This window comes from Salvelinus namaycush, chromosome 9, assembly GCF_016432855.1.
Source record: "Salvelinus namaycush isolate Seneca chromosome 9, SaNama_1.0, whole genome shotgun sequence".
NCBI lineage: Eukaryota > Metazoa > Chordata > Actinopteri > Salmoniformes > Salmonidae > Salvelinus > Salvelinus namaycush.
The window spans coordinates 16919918-16944925 of record NC_052315.1 but is presented as its reverse complement, the minus strand read 5'-3'; the positions used below and the strand labels follow the sequence as shown (position 1 = coordinate 16944925).

The window sequence follows — 25008 nt, the reverse complement described above, 5'->3', positions numbered from 1 at the left end:
GAGATCCCTCAGGAGACCATCTGCCACCTCATCAGGAGCATGCCCAGGCATTGTAGGGAGGTCATACAGGCACGCAGAGGCCACACACACTACTGAGCCTCATTTTGACTTGTTTTAAGGACATTACATCAAAGTTGGATCAGCCTGTAGTGTGGTTTTCCACTTTAATTTTGAGTGTGACTCCAAATCCAGCCCTCCATGGGTTGATACATTTGATTTCCATTGATAATTTTTGTGTGATTTTGTTGTCAGCACATTCAACTATGTAAAGAAAAAAGTATTTAATAAGAATATTTCATTCATTCAGATCTAGGATGTGTTATTTTAGTGTTCCCTTTATTTTTTTGAGCAGTGTATAATACAAATCGAGGTGAGGGCGATGGAAATGCATTTGGCGGTTGATCTACTTCTGTTCTGTAAATGGCACTGTGTGCTCTTTTCAAAGGATGGATCCCAGTCTTTTCAGGGCTATGGGATACGGGGGGTCGGGGGTGGTCTGCCGGGCATTGGGATGACAACCCAACTCGGGATGAGGAGGGCTTTTAGAGGGTGGAATAGTGGGGACCAATTGGAGGTTTACTTAGTAGCAACGCAAATATCATGGTACAGCTATATAGACACTCAATCATCATGTAACTTTTTAATGGTACGTTTACAAACATATATTTTGATAAATAGAATTGAAAGTTGTCTCATTTTGGTAAGTGGTGAAATAAGTATAGCCAGTTACAATTGTAATGGCCTAGCAGATAATAAGAAAAGGCGATCAGTATTTACCTGGCTGAAAGAGAAGGAATATAATATCTATTGTTTACAGGAAACCCATTCAACAATTTTAGATTAAGTTTTGTGGAAAAATGACTGGGGGGGTGAAATATATTTCTCCCATGGGCAAAGAAATTCAAAAGGGGTAATGGTTTTAATTAACAGTAATTGTCACGACTTCCGCCGAAGTTGGTTCCTCTCCTTGTTCGGGCGGCGTTCGTCGTCGCCGGTCTTCTAGCCATCATTGATCCACTTTTCATTTGTTTTGTCTTGTCTTCCCACACACCTGGTTTCAATTCCATCATTACATGTTGTGTATTTAATCCTCTGTTCCCCCCATGTCCTTGTTCGGAATTGTTTATTGTAAGTGCTTGTGCACGTTATTGTCTGGTGCGCTACGGGTTTTATACCCATTGTATTGATTGTTTACGGTGATTTTATTATTAAACTGCGCCGTTGTAACACAGTTTTGCTCTCCTGCGCCTGACTTCTCTGCTGCCAGTACGCACCCCTTACAGTAATTTTGATCCAAATGTGCAAATTGTCCAAACAGATAAACAAGGTAGATGGATTATATTAAATGTTATTGGAAAATAAACAGATATGGCTTATTAACCTATACGGTCCAAATAATGATGATCCAAGTTTCTTTGAAAATATATATAAGAATTTATCAACTCAACTACAAGCAACACTAGACTATTATTATGGTGGGAGATTTTAATACGGTCTTAAATACCTCTATGGACCGGAAAGGAAATCACACTACAAACTATCACCCTCAGGCACTTAAGGAAATCATGAATGTCATGGATGTATTGGAATTAGTGGATGTATGGATACTTAAATACCCTGACCTAGTGAGATATACATGGCGGAGGCTTAATCAAGCTAGTCGTCTTGACTACTTTCTTATGCCATTCTCTCTGGCACCAAAAGTTTAAAAAGTGTTGATAGGGGACAGAATGCGGTCGGATCATCACATAATTGGCATATATATATTACTCTTACAGAATTTCCACGTGGGCGAGGATATTGGAACTTTTATCAAAGCCTACTAGATGGTAAATTGTTTAGAACTAGGACAGAAGACTTTGTAACTGACTTTTTCAGACATAACATAGGTACAGCAGATCCCCTTATTATATAGGACACGTTTAAGTGTGCCTTTAGAGGCCATGCAATTCAGTACTCGTCTATAAAACTAAAACAATTTAGATCAAAAGATTCCATATTAATAAAGGAAATTGAAGGACTAAGAGTACAGTTAGATATAAATAAAAACTATACCATAGAGGCACAGAATAAGCTAGAGGAAAAACAAAAAGAAATGGAGGAACTTATTCAAGAAAGATCCAGTGTAATATATTATAAAAATAAAGCGAACTGGTTGGAATATGGGGGAAAATGCACCAAATTATTTTTCAATCTTCAATATAGAAATGCTACCAATTTTTTTTATTAAAGCTTGTTACAAATGATAGAGTACCGCATGATTCACCGAATGTTATTTTGAAAGAGGAAGTAAAGTACTTTAAGAATATGTTTTTATTTGTATGGATTGTTTTACTAATAATAATGTAAAATTAACATCTGTACAGAAAGACTCATGTGAAGGCCAAATTACAGAGGAACTTCTTGATGCAATTGGGGCCTTTAAGGATGAGAACTCCAGGGCTGGATGGCATACCAGTGGAAGTATACAAAACTGTTTTTGATATACTCAGAGGACCATTATTAGCATGTTTTAACCACTCCTATATAAATGGTAGATGATCAGACACGCAACAAGAAGGTCTGATATCATTATTACTGAAACAGGACCCAAATGGTATATATAAAGATCCCAAAAATTGGAGCCCTCTTACACTTCAGTGTTGTGATGCAAAAATCCTAGCAAAATGCTTGGCGCATAGAATTAAAAAAGTATTGCCAGATATTATTCATCCTAATAAGACATGGACGATACATTGGAGATAATATAAGACAAGTACTGGAAACAATAGAATATCGGGGACACCAGGCCTGGTTTTCATAGCTGATTTTGAAAAGGCCTTTGATAAAGTACGACTGGAGTTTATATATAAATGCCTAGAATATTTTAATTTTGGGGAATCTCTTATAAAATGGGTTAAAATTATGTATGGTAAACCTAGGTGTAAAATAGTAAATAATGGCTACATCTCAGAAAGTATTAAACTATCTAGAGGAGTAAAACAAGGTTGTCCACTATCGGCATATCTATTTATTATTGCCATCGAAATGTTAGCTGTTAAAATTAGATCCAACAATAATATTAAGGGATTCGAAATCCGTGGCTTAAAAACTAAGGTGTCATTGTACGCTGATGATTCATGTTTTCTTTAAAAACCACAATTAGAATCTCTCCACGGCCTCATAGAGGATCTAGATACTTTTGCTATCCTCTCTGGATTAAAACCAAATTATGATAAGTGTACTATGTTACGTATTGGATCACTAAAAAATGCTAATTTCACATTACCATGTAGTTTACCAATTAAATGGTCTGACGGAGATGTGGACATACTCGGTATACAAATCCCAAAAGAAAGAAATGATCTCACTCCAATACATTTTTATAGAAAGTTAGCAAAAATAGATAAGATCTTGCTACCATGGAAAGGAAAATACCTGTCTATTTGTGGAAAAATCACCCTGATTAACTCTTTAGTCATATCACAGTTTACCTATTTGCTTATGTGTCACACCCTGGCCTCTGTTATATTGATTTTCTTTATTAGTTTAGTTAGGTCAGGGTGTGACATGGGATGTTTGTGTGTTTTGTCTAGTTTAGGGTGTGTGTATTGTTTAGGGGGTTGTGTATAGTGTATGGGGTTGTGTTCAGTATAGAGGTTTAGGAAAGTCTATGGTTGCCTGGTTTGGTTCTCAATCAGAGACAGCTGTTTATTGTTGTCTCTGAGTGGGAGCCATATTTAAGGCAGCCATAGGCTTTAGGTGATTGTGGGTAATTGTCTATGTCTAAACGTTAGTAGCTTGTGTGTGCACTTTCGTTTTGTAGCTTCACGGTCGTTTGTTGTTTTGTATAGTTTGTAAAAGTGTTTCGTTTCGTGTTCATCTTCGTTTTAAATAAAAGGGAAGATGTATTCATATCACGCTGCGACTTGGTCCACTCATTCACCACAAGACGACCGTGACAGAATTACCCACCAAACCAGGACCAAGCAGCGTGTTAAGCAGCAGCAGGAGCATACACAGGATTTCTGGACGTGGGAGGAAATTCTGGACGGTAAGGGACCCTGGGCACAACCTGGAGAATATCGCCGCCCTCGTGAAGAGCTGGAGGCAGCTAAAGCCGAGAGGCGGCGATATGAGGAGGCAGCACGGAAGCGAGGCTGGAAGCCTGAGAATCAAGCCCAAAAATTTCTTGGGGGGGGGGCTCTCGGGGAGTGTAGCTGGGTCAAGTAGGAGACTTGAGCCAGCTCCCCGTGCTTCTCGTGAGGAGCCGAAGAAAGAACCAGAGACAGTCGGGCTGATATTGGAGGTGAGCAATGGGAATGAAGCTGAGACTGTGGATGAATTAATGGGGAAATTGGAGGAGAGAGAGAAGAGGGATTTGCTGTTGTGGAGCATAAAGCACCGCATCCGCTTGAAGGAGCGTGTGCGGGATTTGATGTCACCTGAGTCAGCTCTTCATACTCGTCCTGAGGTGCGTGCTAGCAGTCTGGTGAAGACTGTGCCAATACCACGCACTAGCCCTATGGTGCGTGTCTCCAGCCCATTACCACCAGTGCCTACACCACGCACAAAGCCTCCTGTGCGTCTCCAGAGTCCTGTTGCTGTTTCCCACACTAGCCCTGAGATGCGTGTCCCCAGCCCGGTACCACCAGTTCCGGCACCACGCACTAGGCCTAATGTGCGTCTCCAGGGTCCAGTATGCCCTGTTCCTTCTCCCTGCACTAGCCTTGAGGTGCGTGTCTCCAGTCCGGTAACACCAGTTCCGGCACCACGCACCAGGCCTACAGTGCGCCTCAGCCGGCCAGAGTCTGCCGTCTGCCCAGCGGCGCCTGAACTGCCCGTCTGCCCAACGGCGCCTGAACTGCCCGTCTGCCCAACGGCGCCTGAACTGCCCGTCTGCCCAACGCCGCATGAACTGCCTGTCTGTACTGAGCCTGCAAAGCCGCCCGTCTGTACTGAGCCTTCAAAGCCGCCCGTCTGTCATGAGCCTTGAGCCATCTGCCAGACAGGAGCCGCCAGAGCCGCCAGCCAGCCATGAGCAGCCAGAGCCGCCAGCCAGCCATGAGCAGCCAGAGCCGCCAGCCAGCCATGAGCAGCCAGAGCCGCCAGCCAGCCATGAGCAGCCAGAGCCGCCAGCCAGCCATGAGAAACCAGAGCCGCCAGCCAGCCATGAGCAGCCAGAGCCGCCAGCCAGCCATGAGCAGCCAGAGCCGCCAGCCAGCCATGAGCAGCCAGAGCCGCCAGCCAGCCATGACCAGCCAGAGCCGTCAGCCAGCCATGACCAGCCAGAGCCGTCAGCCAGCCATGACCAGCCAGAGCCGTCAGCCAGCCATGACCAGCCAGAGCCGTCAGCCAGCCATGACCAGCCAGAGCCGTCAGCCAGCCATGACCAGCCAGAGCCGTCAGCCAGCCATGACCAGCCAGAGCCGTCAGCCAGCCATGACCAGCCAGAGCCGTCAGCCAGCCATGACCAGCCAGAGCCGTCAGCCAGCCATGACCAGCCAGAGCCGTCAGCCAGCCATGACCAGCCAGAGCCGTCAGCCAGCCATGACCAGCCAGAGCCGTCAGCCAGCCATGACCAGCCAGAGCCGTCAGCCAGCCATGACCAGCCAGAGCCGTCAGCCAGCCAGGATCCGCCAGAGCCGCCAGCCAGCCAGGATCCGCCAGAGCCAGCCAGCCAGGATCCGCCAGAGCCGTCAGCCAGCCAGGATCCGCCAGAGCCGTCAGCCAGCCAGGATCCGCCAGAGCCATCTGCCAGTCCGGAGCTGCCCCTCAGTCCGGAGCTGCCCCTCAGTCCGGAGCTGCCCCTCAGTCCGGAGCTGCCCCTCAGTCCAGTGGCGCCCTCTGGGATGGTATTCAGTCCGGGACTCGCCGTTCCAAAGGCGCCACCAAAGCGGGTAGTGACTATGGTGGAGGGGGGTCCACGTCCCGCACCCGAGCCGCCGCCATAGGAAGGCCCACCCGGACCCTCCCCTTCTGTGTCAGGTTTTGCGGCCGGAGTCCGCACCTTTGGGGGGGGGGGGGTACTGTCACACCCTGGCCTCTGTTATATTGATTTTCTTTATTAGTTTAGTTAGGTCAGGGTGTGACATGGGATGTTTGTGTGTTTTGTCTAGTTTAGGGTGTATGTATTGTTTAGGGGGTTGTGTATAGTGTATGGGGTTGTGTTCAGTATAGAGGTTTAGGAAAGTCTATGGTTGCCTGGTTTGGTTCTCAATCAGAGACAGCTGTTTATTGTTGTCTCTGATTGGGAGCCATATTTAAGGCAGCCATAGGCTTTAGGTGATTGTGGGTAATTGTCTATGTCTAAACGTTAGTAGCTTGTGTGTGCACTTTCGTTTTGTAGCTTCACGGTCGTTTGTTGTTTTGTATAGTGTTCATCTTCGTTATAAATAAAAGGGAAGATGTATTCATATCACGCTGCGACTTGGTCCACTCATTCACCACAAGACGACCGTGACATTATGGTTTTGTCTACACCTAGTGAACTGCTTTTTAAAATATATGAACAAAAAATATTCAATTTTATTTGGAACGGCAAGCCAGACAAAATTAAAAGGGCCTATTTATATAATGAATATGAATTTGGAGGGCAGAAATGATTAAATATTAAAGCAGTAGACCTCTCACTAAAGCCATCAGTCATATAAAAGTTATACTTAAATCCAAACTTGTTCTCTAGTAAATTGGTAAGAATGTCTCATTCTATGTTCAAGAAGGGCCTTTTCCCCTTTATTCAGATTACACCTGCTCACTTTCGGGTGTTTGAAAAGGAAATAATCACCAAAATATCGTTACTTTTTAAACAAGCCTTAGAAAGTTGGTTGCAATTTCAAGTTTAATCCACCTGAAAAGAACGAACAAATAATGCAACAAATATTGTGGTTAAACTGAAATATAATAATTGATTAAAAAAAAACATATTTTTCGAAGATTTAAAAAAAATTATCATTTTAGTGAATGATATCATAAATAGGACTGGTGGAGTTATGTCACACATGCAGCTAACACAGACATATGGAAATGTCTGCTCTACCCAAAATTACAGCCAATTAATTGCAGCATTACCACAAAATGGAAGAGGCAAGTAGAAGACTCAATATGCCCTGTGACCAGAAGTCCTCACAAGGATAGTCAAACAAGGAAAATTCAGATAAGTGGGAACATTTCGCTGGTCCCCACCAAAGACATTAAAACCAGTAGATAGTGATAACACTGACGTTATCCAAGTATTCCTATGGAAAACTCCCGATGGCGCATGAAGCCGGAAGTATTTGAATTTGAAGCACGCCATATTGCTGAATGGGGCTGAAAAAGCATTGAACATTGAATATCACTTTGAGCATGATCAAGCTATTAATTACACTTTGGATGGTGTATCAATACACCCATTCACTACAAAGATACAGACGTCCTTCCTAACTCAGTTGCTGGAGAGGAAGGAAACCGCTCATGAGGCCAATGGTGACTTTAAAACAGTTGCAGAGTTTAATGGCTGTAATAGGAGAAAATTGAGGATGGATCAACAACATTAGTAGTGACTCCATAATGACAGTGAAAAGAAGGAAGCCTGTACAGAACAAAAATATTCCAAAAGGGGAAGTTGAATAACTGAATGCCTTCAACTGAAATGTGTCTTCCGCGTTTAACCCAACCCCTCTGAATCAGAGGTGCGGGGGCTGCCTTAATCGACATCCACGTCTTCGGCACCTGGGGAACAGTGGGTTAACTGCCTTGCTCAGGGGCAGAACGGCAGATTTTTACCTTGTCAGCTCGAGGATTCGATCCAGCAATCTTTTGATTACTGGCCCAATGCTCTAACCACTATGGCTACCTGCCGCCCTGTTTTTTAGGATAAAAAATAAATGGAATAAAGCTAAGCACAGGCAAAATCCTACAGGAAAACCTGGTTCAGTCTGCTTTCCAACAGACACTGAGACAAATTCACCTTTCAGCAGGAGAATAACCTAAAACACAATGCCAAATATACACTGGAGTTGCTTACCAAGATGACATTGAACATCCCTGAGTGACCTAGTTCAAAATCTATGGCAAGACTTACAAATGGCTGTCTAGCAATGATCAACAACAAACTTGACAGAGCTTGAAGAATTTTTTAAAGAATAATGTGTAAAAATTGTTCAATCCAGGTGTACAAAGCTCTTACCCAGAAAGACTCACAATTGTAATTGCAGCCTAATGTGATTGTAACATGTATTAACTTAGGTGTGTGAATACTTATGTAAATTAGATACAATGGGCTCTAAATGTCAATTAAAATGTTATTTTTCACATGCGCCGAATACAACAAGTGTAGACAAATTCACTTATATGTGTATTAAAGTAGTTGAAAGTTAAGTATTTGGTCCCATATTCCTAGCACACAATAACTACATTAAGCCTGTGACTGTACACACTTGTTGGATGCATTTGCAGTTTGTTTTGGTTGTGTTTCAGATTATTTTGTGCCCAATAGAAATAAATGGTAAATAATGTATTGTGCCATTTTGGAGTCACTTTTATTGTAAATAAGAATATGTTTCTAAACACTTCTACATTAATATGAATGCTACCATGATTATGGATTATACTTATGCCTCTGTAACTTTCTCACTCATCATTATTCACGATTTATTCACGATTATCTGTAATCATGGTGAATTTGTCCCAAGACTTTTGGACCCCTAAAATGGTGGACTATGTACAAAAAGTGCTGTAATTTCTAAACAGTTCAAAATACCCTCAAATTAAAGCTGACAGTCTGCACTTTAACCTCATAGTCATTGTATCCTTTCAAATCCAAAGTGCTGGAGTATAGAGACAAAATAACAGAACATGTGTCACACAGCCCAATACTTTTGGAGCTCACTGTATTTCTGTACTTAATTTTCAAAACATTTGCAAAAATGTCAAAAAACATTTTTTCACTTTGTCATTATGGGGTAGTGTGTAGATGGGTGATAGTTTAAAAAAAAAATCAGGCTTAACAACAAAATGTAGTCAAGGTATGAACACTTTCTGAAGGCACTACATAGTTTTGTTTTTGTACAGTTAGTTCTGATGGCTGGAGTTTATTTGTTGCAAAGATAATTTTCTTCAGACAGTGATTCTGCCATAGAGAAACCCATGTCCACATTTCACTGCTGTTTATAGTATGGAGTCATAGTGAGTGTGCATAAAGGCTCATTGATGATCTAAGAAAGATGTATGCTGCATGTCTCCTTCACAAAATCAGCCAATGTTCAGCCTCTTTATGAGCCACTACCATTAGATCCAGCCCTGACCAGCCTTCTGTTGGTTCTGGCTCACTTCAGGCCACCTGTCCCGGGTTACGGTCCATCTCCAGGCAGCTCTAAACAAAGAACAATAGTTATTTGAATAGGATTATTGAGGTGACCTCAGCAGGCAGGCCCAGGGCTGTGTTTGGTCAGCTCTCTCTCTATCTTCTCCTGTAGTTTATGAAAGGAGGGCCTTTTCTTGGGCTCGGCCTCCCAGCAGCCCCTCATCAGGGCGTAGACACTGGGGGGGCACTCCTCTGGAGCCTCCATACGGTAACCCTGCTCCACCCGCTCCTTCACCTCCTTCACAGACTGAGGGAGACGAGAAAGACAGAAAAAGAGATGGCACATGAGATAATGCCACCCCCTCTTAATGGGTCGGTTCACTTTTTAATGGACATAAAATAAAATGTCAAACATTCAGCCTACATACTGTATCTGTATGTTAATCACCTGGATTAAACAAGTACAGTACAACTCACTCATTCTAATTATATGGTTAGACACTAAGCATGCTTTAAGTCATTCTAGCTGATCCCCCCAGGCTGTCCCTATATCCCCCCCTGACCTACCAGGCAAACAGGGAGAGGGCTAGATGGGTACAAAGGATTGACAGTGAGACTCTGTGTCACAGGAGAGTGTAAGTACCATAATCCCCCCCCCCCCCCCCCCCATGTACAAACACAAAATATGCACAAAGGAAGGCAAGTACACACACTCACACTCTCTCTCACACATCCCCACCCCTCCCCTTCGCTCTTCTTTTTGGCTGGCTGCCATCAGGAGCTGTTGCCTTAGAAACGCGGCCTATAAGCACTAATCCTGGTTTATCTCTGCTGTTATTACCTGGTTAGTGCCATTGCTTTGATTCTCTGCTTTACATACCTGTGGGGGGAGTAACAGACTCCCTACAAACAGATACAGCATGGAAAAAAGGGATATTAAGTATGGAGTAAATAAATAAATACACATGCCCTTCCGTTTCACTCCAGTTAACTGCCCTCCGATCACAGCAGAGTTTGTTAATCGGCGCTGCTTCACTAAGACTGAAGTGTGTCTCTTCAATTGAACACATATCGTGACAATGAGCCTCAATGAAAATATAGTGCTATATAAACAGAGGTCTGGGCCAGATTACAGTATGTGACTCCATCTGACACCATGGGAAAGAAATAAAACCTACTCATGGGGTCCTCTACTGGTACAACATCATGACTACACATAGAAGAACCACATCTTATGAATGCTCAAATTTCACCCCTGACTCCTATTCAGGACAGATCAAATGAGTCCGGGGCAAATCCATGTTCTGACGCACTAACCTGCCTTTAATCTTAGGGGAAGTTTCCTTAGTTTCAGTACCATAAGTCTATCAGTGGATAAAGCACTGCTGACGTAAACTGGATAATGGGTCATAGAGGGATAAGGGTCAAACAAACCCCATTTTCCATGACCTGCCCTAATAGATCAGGCTTTTTATGTAACCTGAGATTATGGTCATTTGGAGAGACGCACTGGTGCCAGGATGTCAATGGATGTTTTCAGTTAGTAAAAACTACTGGGTTGCCACTGATCAGCGGTAAGATAAGGGCACTGGACGCTGTAGCAGGCATCCTGAGAACAGCGTCAGTAAGCTTTACTGTACTGTGGCTCACCTCTCACGGGCGAAGACCTCTGGAACACCTGCTGAGAACAGAGGACCTTGCAGCTTCCATGAAGGACAGAGAGCTATGGCATGCCATCATTCAGCGCATTGCACCACCATAATAAGCAAGTGAGCAACTGGGTCAGACTGCCTTGATAAGAATTTTCAAAGCAGCTGTTCATATTTTTGTCACACACTAATTTCTGTTGCATTGTTGTGCCAGTAACTCAGAACTATACATCACTGTTCATAAAGATCAGTGAAGTCAGGACTCACCATCTTGGGGTAGGGCTGTCGACCGTAGGAGAACGTCTCCCAGAGGAGAACACCATAGCTCCATACGTCTGACCGCGTGGAGAATTTCTATAGGACAATCACACATGACCACAAAAGCAATTCAATGACAAATTACAAAATTCCACTGATGACTGCTTGACATGATAGTTACTGTGTAACAGCCACATAGGCTTGGCAGGCTAAAAAAACAGACTCCAAACCTCATAGTTCACATACAATTCACATGAATTACACATACTGTTAAGTCTGTAAAGTAACCGAAAGCTTGAATCCCTTAGCCGACAAATCTGTTGATGTGCCCTTGAGCAAGGCCCTTAGTGCTAATTTCTCCCACACTCAGAAGGTGTCTCAAGGGGAGTTGGGATATGCGAGAAAAAAAAACTTTTACAATTCACACATTTGCATTAATACACACTTGTGAAATAGGACAGATAAGCACCCACCTAATTTCTATTTTATTATAAACATGTCTGTACTGTAAGCATGATAAACACTAGATGTTAGAGGTAACATGATCCTACCTCTTTCTTCAGGGCCTCAGGGGCTGTCCATTTGACTGGTAGTTTAGCGTTGTCTGAGGCCTTGCAGTCCACCTTGGTCAACCCAAAGTCACTGACTTTGGCCACGCCTTCGTTAGAGACCAGGATGTTACGGGCCGCTAGGTCTCTGTGAACCAACCTCTTAGACTCCAGGTACTCCATGCCCTCGCACACATCTCTGAACACACACATACACACATTCTTACTGAAATACACAGAAATGCACAACTTCTAATAAAGACTCTCTTAAAAACGAGGCTTTCAGTAAAGTTGGTAATGTGGCAGTGATTTAATGTATAACATATAAAGTTATATTAAATTATATACTCCGAGTCAATATTCATGTCATAAGAAGCAATTCCCTACAACCACGCCCACAAATTAGGTGAAACACATTCTTTCCCATTGACCGCCATTGTAAAAGAGCCAACTTCGTCGTCAATGTTTAGTTAGTGCATTCGGAAAGTATTCAGACCTCTTGACTTTTTCCACATTTTGTTACGTTACAGCCTTATTCTAAAATTGATTAAATTGTTGTTTTTCCCTCATCAATATACACACAATACCACATAATGACAAAGCAAAAACTGTGTTTAGAAATATTTGCAAATGTATTACAAATATAAAACTGAAATATCACATTTACATAAGTAAGGTATTTCATTTTTGTATTTTTATACATTTGCAAGAATTTCTAAAAAACTGTTTTCACTTTGTCATGGTGAGGTATTGTGTGTAGATTGATGATAAAATACAATAATTAATACATTTTAGAATAAGGTTGTAACGTAACAAAATGTGGAAAAAGTAACGAGGTCAGAATACTTTCAGAATGCACTATATACAGAAGTAACAATACATGCTGAAAAGCTGCTGGGTTGTTCAATGTACATGTAATCAGGTCAAAATTCCAATCCTACGGTTGCCTTGGGAGCAGGTAATATTGAAAAGTAATCTTTAGACATTAGGCACTTTTCTTAAATGTAATTTTGTAATTGACTAAAACAAGCAGATAACAAGAAAATTCTGTTTGAAAAATGTCCGGTTTTTGCTGTGGGCCAATGGGGTAACCTAGGTTGATTTCCCCACAGGCGGGCGGGGCCACGAAGTTCTATCAAATACCACCTGGGACTGTGGTGGGGCCTCACAGTGCAAAACGTAGTAGCTGGCCAGTGCGAATGACAAAACGGCCCCTCGTCCGGAGGAAGTTCACCAGATTACCCTACAACACACAAATAATACAGTTGGATAACAGTTGTGTAATCTAAACTAGATTTGAGTAGATAGTCCTAATTGTTTGTTTGTTACAGATAATTGTTTTGCATCAACAAGCTGTTAGGGCTTGTCTCCTGGACTGAGATTAAGCCTACTCCTAGTCTGTTAGTTAGTCTTGATTGACTGTGATGACAGATTGACGGTACTGAAGTCACGGCAGCAGAACCTTGGCCATGAGCTCTGTGACGATGTGCAGTCCATTGTCTACGATCACCCCCAACAACCGCACCAGGTTCTTATGCTGCAGTTTCCTAGTGGAAAGTTCGTAATGAGATCCAAAACAATAAAATGAAAAAAAGAAAGAAAGTAACAAAGGGATGAAGGAACAAAGGTCAGATAGTCGTTACTCCATTTAATGAAGTTAATTAAGAAACTGTGTCGCCACTCTGAACTCACGTCATAACAGTGGTCTCTTCTAAGAATGCCTGTGCCGTTACATCACATTTAATGTTCTTTACTGCCACCTTCTGGCCAATGTAGTCTCCTTCAAACACCGCTAGGGGACAACAAAACAAGAGCAAATTAAATCTGTAACAGAATCAGGGTTCAATTCAAGGTTACAATGGTTTACCGGCTTATTTTTTTTTTGAACTCCACCGAAACAATTGAGGAAATTGCAGCCTCACCTCCAAACTCCCCCTCTCCGATACTCTCTCCCAAGGTCAGCTTCCTGATGTCCAGCAGCCACCCCGCTGTGACACACACAGAGATACCAATCTAAAACGGTATCTTTTTTTCTCTCTCTCACTTCTAAAGAAACAGGTAGCTTTTATATTTATCACTCACACTTCTAAAGAAAGTCACATTAACACCCCACCACCACATCCTCTCACATACAGAATACCCTTATACCCTTCATCCCCCTCACCCAGGAAGGCACGGATCTCCGAGCCTTAAGGAGGCCAACTCTGACACATCATGAGAGTGTAAAGACCAAGCCCTTACTTTTAGACAGCTCCAACTCAGCTGACTTGGTGCCCTCCTTATCTTTGGGCTTCAGAAGTTTTGTGGCGATAGCTCCCTTGTGCTTGGAGTGGAACTGCAAAGATAGCCATTATTATTATTTTTATTAACCTTTATTTATACAGGGTGGGTCACCATTGAGACCAGGGTCTCATTTACAAGGGAGCCCTGTGAACATGAATATACACAATAAAATGTAACATAACATAATGTAAAATAACAATACCAATACAACAAGAATAATCAAATCAAACAGAACTCTCACATATCACCTCCCTTAAAACTTGATCTAAACTTTCCAATGGAGACCAGCGAGTCTAGCTTCAATGTGGCCTGAAGGCTATTCCATGAGCTTGGGGCATAAAAACTAAAAAGCATTTTTCCCCCAACTAAGTGGAGACCCACGGGGCCTCCAGAACCATCCAGTCCAGAGAGCGGGTCAGCTTGTGACAGCTTACGGTATATTAAGAACAGAGAATTAACTATGCTGTCGTTGACACTTAAAAGGGTCGGTATGAGGCTTTGATGGCTTAGTTGGTTGCTAAAACTCACAACACCAGTAGAGCTGAGTCCTGTATGGGCAACATACAGTATACCGATTGTATGTACAGTATTTACTGTTAGTTATTAATTCTAAAACTATAACAATTAAGTACTGTCAAAAAGAAACAGAATGATGGAAAGGGGAACTGTACACAACAAATGCATTTTTACAAATCCAATAGTCCTGTGTGTCAGGAAGCAGCTGGATTCTCCCTTTATTTTCTCACAAGAGTAAGTCAGCGATATGAGTCAGGACTAAAGACTTCTGTGCTCCACAGATAAGGGAGTGGTGAGGCATCTTTAGCCTTCACAGTCACCCGTATCTCCAAACTCCCTAATGACTGTGCTTCCAATAGCTCGGAAACTCACTGGCACAACATAGATAAACCTTAAAAGGTCTGCTAAGACCTTTCTTTTAAACTGTAAGCAATTAATGACAGTTACTTTCTATGGGTGACAATTTGCCATGGTTAGGTTCAAATAAAATTCTGAGTGATTATTTTTCCATATAGAGGCTGATTATGAACATTAGCTCCTCAGTATAAAGATGTAGGCAAGGAAATCTTGTATTTTCATACACTCCCCTTTTAAATGTGACTCTACTATACTACCCTACCAAGCAAAAAGGCAGTAACTGCTCATTTGGTCAAAAATGTCATTTTTGCTACATTAAATACATGCTTAAATATAATGTGCCCCCCCCCAACCCCTCTTTCTGTTTACATTATATGAATAGTCACTTTAACTATACATTCATGTGCATACTACCTCAATTAGCCCGACTAACCGGTGCCCCCGCGCATTGGCTACCCGGACTATCTGCATTGTGTCCTGCCACCCACCACCCGCCAACCCCTCTTTTACGCTACTGCTACTCTCTGTTTATAATATATACATAGTCACTTTAACCATACCTACATGTACATACTACCTCAATCAGCCAGACTAACCGGTGCCTGTATATAGCCTTACTACTGTTATAGCCTCGCTACTGTTATTTTTCAACTTAAAAATTGCACTGTTGGTTAGAGCCTGTATGTAAGCATTTCACTGTAAGGTCTACACCTGTTGTATTCGGCGCACGTGACAAATAAACTTTGATTTGGACAAGTATCCTGCCTCTATTGTATTGTGTTTTGGAGAAAATGGGGGTCATGTTAGCAGTAACTGCATAAGGTTACAGTGAAACCAAGGTAAATAAAAGCCTTTTTTCTCAGTTCCACACTATGAGCAGTTACTGCCTTTTTGCTTGGTAGGGCAGTGTATACCCTAGCATTTTTTATTTGAGATCAAATGTTTACTATGAGGCCGATGTGAGTAAGAACTTTAAACAGGTTAAACACATTCGCAAGGCTGTGGGGCCAGAATGAATACCAGAGCGCTTAATCAGAGCATGCGCTGACCAGCTGGCAAGTGTGTTCACTGACATTTTCAACCTATCCCTAATCCGGTCTGTAATACCAACTTGTTTCAAGCAGACCAGCATAGTCCTCATGCCCAAGAATGCCAAGGTAACCTGTCTCTAGTAAATGAATATCACCCTGTAGTATTCACATCTATAGCCATGAAATGCTTTGAAAGGCTGGTCATGGCTCACATCAACACCATCATCCCTGACAACCTGGACCCACTCTAATTCGTAACAGATAGAATAGAATAAAACTTTATTGGACATTTTTCTTTGGCATCACCTTCATTAAAATAATCACATACACATTCATTCTCACATCATACACATTTAAACCAGTCAGTCCATCATGTTGCATACACTAACAACATAGAGGACATTAATACATTCACTCAAACGACCACTGTCCCAACTGCACTAGATACAATTTATTTTGTACTTAGTAGTCCAAAAGCACAAGGAACGAATGAATGTTTGAACACGTTCTTCTTGGCCATGGGCATTCTGAAGCGCCAGCCAGAGGGAAGCCACAGATGACGCAATCTCTTTTGCATTCCACACTGCCCTCACCCACCCGGACAAAAGGAATACCTACGTAAGAATGCTGCTCATTGACTAAGCCTCAGCATTCAACACCATAGTCCCCTCCAAGCTCATCAACAAGCTCAGGACCCTGGGACTGAACATCTTCGTCTTCAACTGGATCCTGGAATTCCTGAGGGGCCGCCCCCAGGCGGTGAGGGTAGGCAACAACTCACCCCCCACGCTGACCATCAACATGGCGGCCCCTCAGGGGTGTGTGCTTAGTCTCCTCCTGTACTCCCTTTTCACCCACGGCTGCTTGGCCACGCACGACTCAAACACCATCATCAAGTTTGAGACGACACGACGATGGTAGGACTGATCACTGACAATGATGAGGCAGCCTATAGGGAGGAGGTCAGTAACCTGGCAGTGTGGTGCAAGGACAACAACCTCTTCCTCAACATCAGCAAGACATGCCGCTGATTGTGGACTACAGGAAACAGAGGGGCATACACGCCCCCATCCACATCAACGGGGCTGTAGTGGAACGGATCGAGAGCTTCATGTTCCTCGGTGTCCACATCACTAAGGAATTAACATGGTCCACACACACCTACACAGTTGTGAAGAGGGCACGACAATGCCTCTTCCACCTCAGGAGGATGAAAAGACTTTGCATGGTCCTCAGATCCTCAAAAAGTTATACAGCTGCACCATTGAGAGCATATTGACCGGCTGCATCACCACTTGGTACGGCAATGGCAAGGCACCCGCTACAGAGGGTGGTGAGTACGGCCCAGTACATCCCTGGGGCCGAACCTCCTACCATCCAGGACCTCTATACCAGGTGGTGTCAGAGGAAGGCCCGAAAAAGTGTCAAAGACTCCAGCCACCCAAGTCATAGACTGTTCTCTCTGCAAAGTCTGGAACCAACAAGACCCTGAACAGCTTCTGCCCCCAAGCCATTAGACTGCTAAACAAGACTGCTAAATAGCTCATCAAATGGCTACCCAAACTACCTGCATTGACCCTTTTTTTTTGCACTAACTCTTTTGCACAGACTCTATGCACACACACACACACACACAAAACATGTGCACACATGCTTACTGACGCCACACACACACACTCTCACAGTCACCACATACGCTGCTGCTACTGTCTATTATCTATCCTGTTGTCTAGTCACTTTACACCTACCTACACTGAGTATGCAAAACATTAAGGACACCTGCTCTTTCCATGAAATAGACTGAAAGTTATGAACCATAATTGATGTCACTTCTTAAATCCACTTTAAATCAGTGTAGATGAAAGGTAGGAGAGAGGTTAAAGAAGGATTTTTAAGCCTTGAGACATGGATTATGTATGTGTGCCATTCAGAGAGTGAATGGGCAAGACAAAATATTTAAGTATCTTTGAACAGGGTATGGTAGTATCTGTCAGGCGCACCGGTTTGTGTCGAGAACTGCAACGCTTCTGGGTTTTTCATGCTCAACAGTTTCCCGTGTGTATCAAGAATGGTTCACCACCCAAAGGACATCCAGCCAACTTGACACAACTGTGGGAATCATAAGAGTCAACATGGGCCAGCATCTCTGTGGAATGCTTTTGACACTTTGTAGAGTCCATGCCCCGACGAGTTGAGTCTGTTCTAAGGGCAAAAAAGGGGGATGCAACTAAATATTAGGAAGGTGTTCCTAATGTTTGGTATACTCATTGTATATGTACATAGCTACTTCAATTACCTGGTAGCCCTGCACATCGACTCGGTACTGGTACTCACTGTATATACAGTTGAAGTCGGAAGTTTACATACACTTAAGTTGGAGTCATTAAAACTCATTTTTCAACCACTCCACAAATTTCTTGTTAACAAACTATAGTTTTGGCAAGTCGGTTAGGACATCTACTTTGTGGATGACACAAGTAATTTTTCCAACAATTGTTTACAGACAGATTATTTCACTTATAATTCACTGTATCACAAGTTTACATACACTAAATTGACTGTGCCTTTAAACAGCTCGGAAAAATCCAGAAAATTATGTCATGGCTTTAGAAGGTTCTAATAGGCTAATAGACATCATTTGAGTCAATTGGAGGTGTATCTGTGGATGTATTTCAAGGCCTACCTTCAAACTCAGTGCCTCTTTGCTTGACATCATAGGAAAGTCAAAAGAAATCAGCCAAGACCTCAGAAAAAGAATTGTAGACCTCTACAAGTCTGGTTCAACCTTGGGAGCAATTTCCAGACGCCTGAAGGTACCATGTTCATCTGTACAAACAATAGTACGCAAGTATAAACAACATGGGACCATGCAGCCGTCATACCACTCAGGAAGGAGACGCATTCTGTCTCCTAGAGATGAACGTACTTTGGTGCGAAAAGTGCAAATCAATACCAGAACAACAGCAAAGGATCTTGTGAAGATGCTGGAGGAAACAGGTACATAAGTATCTATATTCACAGTAAAATGAGTCCTATATCGACATAACCTGAAAGGCCACTCAGCAAGGAAGAAGCCACTGCTCCAAAACCGCCATAAAAAAGCCACACTACAGTTTGCAACTGCACATGGGGACAAAGATCGTACTTTTTGGAGAAAAGTCCTCTGGTCTGATGAAACAAAAATAGAACTGTTTGGCCATAGTGACGACCGTTATGTTTGGAGGAAAAAGGGGGAGGCTTCAAGCCGAAAAACACCATCCCAACCGTGAAGCACGGTGGCAGCATCATGTTGTGGGGGTGCTTTGCTGCAGGAGGGACTGATGCACTTCACAAAATAGATGGCATCATGAGGAGGAAAATTATGTGGATAAATTGAAGCAACATCTCAAGACATCAGTCAGGAACTTAAAGCTTGGTCGCAAATGGGTCTTCCAAATGGACAATGACCCCAAGGATACTTCCAAAGTTGTGACAAAATGGCTTAAGGACAACAAAGTCCAGGTATTGGAGTGGCCATCACAAAGCCTTGACCTCAATCCTATAGAAAATCTGTGGGCAGAACTGAAAAAGAGTGTGTGTGCAAGTATGCCTACAAACCTGACTCAGTTACACCAGCTCTGTCAGGAGGAATGGGCCAACATTCACCCAACTTATTGTGGGAAGCTTGTGGAAGGCTACCCGAAACGTTTGACCCAAGTTAAACAATTTAAAGGCAATGCTACCAAATACTAATTGAGTGTATGTAAACTTCTGACCCACTGGGAATGTTATAAAATAAATAAAAGCTGAAATAAATAATTCTCTCTACTATTATTCTGACATTTCACATTCTTAAAATAAAGTGGTGATCCTAACTGGCCTAAAGACAGGGAATTTTTACTAGGATTAAATGTCAGCAATTGTGAAAAACTGAGGTTAAATGTATTTGGTGTGTGTGTAAACTTCCAACTTCAACTGCAGCCATATTATTTTTACTCGTTATTGTTATTCAATCTGCATTGTTGGAAAAGTAAGTAAGCATTTCACTGTTAGTCTACACCTGTTGTTTACGAGGCATGTGACAAATACAATTTGATTTGATAGTACAGAATGTCACCTTTGTGGGTATTTTTATACATATCTGTTTTACCTTTTAGAAATGAAAGCCCTCCATGTATCTAGTCCCCCCCATTTGAAGAAGTCATAAATATTTGGACAAATTCACTTAGTGTATTAAAGTAGAAAAAAGTTTAGTATTTGTTCCCATATTCCTAGCACTCATTGACTACATCAAGCATATGACTACAAACTAAATAACAAATCTATCTCCGCCTCACCTCTATCATGTCTATGAGGTTGTAGAAGTACTGGGTGTTGTCGATGGTCAGTTTCCTGTGCTGGTACATGACTCGGTAGTGGATGACCTGGCTGGAGTAGCCGACACAGAGCACATAGTCACCAGGGTGGCGGATGGACTCCCGCACCAGGAACAGGCCATCCTCTACAGGCCGCAGCTTGGACACCGCCTCGGGACCTGAGATCTTCCCATGGAACCAGCTGACATGGACCAAAAAAATATTAGTAAAAGCAATTAATAAAGAGACATTCCACAAAGTGTATTGCACAGGGCTAAGGATTTTGTTCTGGTCAAGTCACGTGTCCAGGAAATCACCTGGCCCTAGCTATATAAAACCCTCTTAGGCCTTACTCCCCCCTATCTGAGATATTTACTGCAGCCCTCATCCTCCACATACAACACCCATTCTGCCAGTCACGTTCTTTTAATGGTCCCCAAAGCACACACATCCCTGGGTTGCGCGTCTTTTCAGTTTGCTTCAGCTAGCGACTGGAACAACCTGCAACAAATACTCAAACTGGACAGTTCTCAAACTCTTCATTCAAAGACTCAATCATGGACACTCTTACTGACAGTTATGGCTTCTTTGCATGATGTATTGTTGTCTCTACCTTCTTGCCCATTGTGCTATTGTCTGTGCCCAATAATGTTTGTACCATGTTTTGTGCTGCTACCATGTTGTGCTGCTGCCATGTCGTGTTGCTACCATGTTGTTGTCATGTTGCTACCATGCTATGTTGTTGTCATAGGTCTCTCTTTATGTAGTGTTGTCTCTCTACTCGTGATGTGTGTTTTGTCCTGTATTTAAAAAAAAAAAAAATGTTTAATCCCCGCAGGAGGCCTTTTGCCAGGCCGTTATTATAAATAAGAATTTGTTCTTAACTGACTTGCCTAGTTGAATACAGGTTAAATATATATATATATATATTTTTTAAATAGCTCTAAGCTTACATAACTGGAAAAAAAAATCCCCATCTAAATTATGAGGAAGTGTACATATCAGTCCTTCAGTAGAAGACAGTGTGGATATTATGGAGAAGAACAAAAAGGGAAACAGAAAAAACACAAATTCCTAAATTGCACAATATACATGGTCTTATGACTGGGGATAAAGGAAAAATAATGAAATCCAGACTGATAGCCTTAAATAGACTTACGGCATGAGACTGAGACTGGGGTCGACACGAATGGCCTCTCGCTCTCGCATGTTGGTGGCAGAGATGAGTCCTTCCTCTCCTGTGGTGTTGTGTCTGGCCTTGTAATGTTCTTTCCCCTAGAAAACAGCACCAGAACAGCTTTCAGTAGAATCATGCAAATAGATACATGTTCAGCTCAATTATATTTATAGAGCCCCCACCAAAGATCATGGGCAAGTTTTAATTTTAATTTTAGAAAAGTACATTGTAAATTGTGTGCTTACATTTGTAAACGATCACATATCTCTATTATGTGTGGGAATACTTTGGAACAGATTACCTAAATAAAAATATCATGGAGCTTATTTGCTGGTGTTCTTAGTCTTTTTTTTGCTCAGAAAACTTGTGAGGCAAAATAAAATCGCCTGCGCGCCAAATTCGGCCTGTTGCCGCAAGTTAGGGAACCCTGCTATAAATCATTACGTACTGTTCCTGTTCTCATAATAGTGAGGATGTCTCCTTTGCGATAGGCCAGTTCACCAGTTTTGGGCTGGCTGTGGTCACTCTTGGCAACACATTGTGTGCCGAACACCAAACACTTCTGTAAGAGAGAGGTCAAAAATGCAAAGGCTTGTGACAGAACTTTGACATTTACAGCATCGGTTGGTTCAAAATTAAAAAAATAGGACATTTCTCTGAAATGTGTACACTACATTTAACAAACATTATAAACTGGGTGGTTTGAACCCTGAATGCTGATTGGCTGACAGCCGTGGTATATCAGACCGTATACCACGGGTATGGCAAAACATGTATTTTTACTGCCCCACTTACATTGGTAACCAGTTTATAATAGCAATAAGGCACCACGGGGGTTTGTGGTATATGGCCAATATACAGTACCACAGCTAAGGGCTGTGTCCAGGCACTCCGCGATGCGTCGTACTTAAGAATAGCCCTTAGCCGTGGTATATTGGCCATATACCACACCTCCTCGTGCCTTATTACTTAATTATAGCTCAGACACTGGTGATTGTACATTATGAATTACGATAAAAAGTTATTTCTCAGGCGGTAATGAATCACACTACTAACAGATAAACAAGCTAGTGTCCTGACAGAAAGATGGCTTTTATCTCCCAGTGAGTGACCCTGTAGTGACCGGAACATGGAATGGATACATACCGTTGCCATCCTCAAGATTGGAATATGCCTGGGTGGATGTAAATTCAAAAGTAAAGAGAACACCTGTTTAAGGAGAGCACATTATGCAAAACATCATATGGAAAACTTTCATCACAAGTCTAGCAATAATAGTAGGCTAAATAAACAGTATGTTATTTAAGAGTAACAGTAGCCTCCCACTGGGCAAAAACTGGTTGAATGAACGTTGTTTCCATGTCATATTTTTTTGTTGTATTTTTTGTATCGTGATGACCTTGAATCAACGTGGAAAACTGATTGGATTTGCAAAAGGTCATCAAAGTAAGGGCATTTTGTTTTTCACACAATTTTTTATCTAAATGCAGTGTGTCATGGTGACATTTTTTGCAGTGGTGGAAAAAGTACCCAATTGTCATACTTGAGTAAAAGTAAAAGATACCTTAATAGAAAATTACTCAAGTAAGTCACCCAGTAAAATACTACTTGAGTAAAAGTCTAAAAGTATTTGGTGTTAAATATACTTAAGTATCAAAAGTAAAAGTATCAATCATTTCAAATTCCCTATATTAAGCGAACCAGACGGCACCATTTTCTTGTTTTATTATTTACGGTTAACCAGGGGCACACTCCAACACTCAGGCATAATTTACAAACGAAGCATTTGTGCTTAATGAGTCCGCAAGATCAGAGGCAATAGATGACCAGGGATGTTCTCTTGATAAGTGCATGAAATTGACAATTTTCCTGTCCTGCTAGCCATTCAAAATGTAACGAGTACTTTTGGATGTCAGGGAAATTGTATGGAGTAAAAAGTACATTATTTTCTTTAGGAATGTAACGTTAGTGAAGTAAAAGTAGTTGTCAAAAATATAAATAGTAAAAGTAGATAACTCATTTTTGGGGGTAAGTAGTACTTTAAAGTATTTTTACTTAAGTACTTTTCACCACTGATTTTTTGTTAATTTCACGTAGTTGACAACGCAACCAAAACTAGACATTGAAGAAACGTCTGTGCAGTGGGCTACCACTGCTCATTTCCCTGTCATTAAAATATATACATTCCTGAAAAAATAAGCCCTTTTTGAAGGATCAGTTCAATATAATTATTCAAAGAAAGGAAAAAACAAAGTAGGCAACAGCATTAACAGACGACTGAGGGTGGGGCATCATATGGCAGTGGCAGTCAGTATACCTGTGGCTCAGCAATGTAGCAAAATGTAGCCTAATATGGTCCAAGGACAGACGTGATCTGAGCCCTAAGAGGATACAGGTATTTGGTGACCAGTCAATAGACACATGAACTAACACTATTTCCTGACAATGAGAACAGTTGAAGCCATAACACAGCTGAAACTGTCACTTACCTATAACGCTGCATTTGTACGACCTGTTACATTTGTCATTGCAGTTTCGAGTGGGTAACCAATTGCTGCGATTAATTACAGGCTATTCCGTAAAAAAGGAAATCGAGGTAGAGATAACTGCTTACTTCTTCCTTAAAAGGTCAGACGTCAAGAACGGAAAAGGTTAAGCAGACGCATCTTCGAATACTAGACAGCGCTTCATACGCTATTATTCATCATCACTCACAATAGCCCATCTCATCGCCTCCTTTCCAATCATGAATATTCAATAAGCCAGAGGGGTGTGCTAGGATATGTGGAAGCTCTGACAATTTTTTCAGTGACATGACTGGCAACACATTTTAAAAGGTGCGTGGGGCGCCAGTTCTGTCAAAAATAATAAATTATTCATTCACACAATGAGAAAAGTATATCTACATGAGTTAAGTCTTTAATATTCATCCTTGGTTTTAGGCAGCACTACAAAGACGTTCAAATAATATTACAGCAACGTTAACTCTCCTTTTAACAAAACAAAGTTGATTGCAACATGATCCAAAGACAAAAAAGTTAATTAAAATGGGTATTGTGAAGATGCTCTTTGAAAATAAAATCAACATCAAAAGCCATTTTGTTTTACAAAAACCTTAATACAAAGATATCTGCATTTTTCCTCATTCATCACAATGATAAGATGTTAAAAATATTGCATGATACAGTATTGATTTATTACAATGTTCCCCTTTTAGAACTGTCAGTCCATATATATTGGCATATCATTCCTCCTCACCTCTCCACCTGATGTGTGGTGAGCATTCTGGCGCAAATCGGTTACTGTGCATCACCCAAGTGGGTGTCACACATTGGTTGTGGATGAGGTGAGCTTCCCCCTAACTACAGTTGAAGTCGGAAGTTTACATACACTTAGGTTGGAGTCATTAAAACTAGTTTTTCAATCACTCCACAACTTTCTTGTGAACAAACTATAGTTTTGGCAAGTCGGTTAGGACATCTACTTTGTGCATGTCAAGTAATTTTTACAACAATTGTTGACAGACAGATTATTTCACTTATAATTCACTGTATCAGTATTCCAGTGGGTCAGAAGTTTACATACACTAA

The 25008-nt window shown here is 41.9% G+C and overlaps 1 protein-coding gene across 6 annotated transcripts; it reads right to left on the bottom strand.

Moving 5' to 3' along the window:
* Positions 1-8545: 8545 nt before the first annotated feature.
* Positions 8546-24154, bottom strand: matk (megakaryocyte-associated tyrosine kinase). 6 transcript variants are annotated; one of them, XM_039000984.1, is made up of 14 exons: positions 23908-24154; positions 23736-23799; positions 22565-22627; positions 21867-21980; positions 21401-21516; positions 20224-20443; positions 13962-14055; positions 13643-13708; positions 13413-13512; positions 13183-13267; positions 12890-12963; positions 11724-11919; positions 11182-11268; positions 8546-9572 (listed from the first exon to the last, which is right to left on the bottom strand). In XM_039000984.1, the coding sequence occupies exons 3-14, from the start codon at positions 22571-22573 to the stop codon at positions 9381-9383; spliced, it is 1353 nt and encodes a 450-aa protein (XP_038856912.1). In that variant the 5' UTR covers positions 22574-22627; positions 23736-23799; positions 23908-24154; the 3' UTR covers positions 8546-9380. The 6 variants fall into 6 exon arrangements, with proteins under 6 accessions (XP_038856912.1, XP_038856915.1, XP_038856910.1 ...); XM_039000987.1 differs by having other exon boundaries at positions 22565-22592; XM_039000982.1 differs by lacking the exon at positions 23736-23799 and adding an exon at positions 10916-10946 and having other exon boundaries at positions 22565-22592.
* Between the last annotated feature and the right edge of the window lie 854 nt (positions 24155-25008).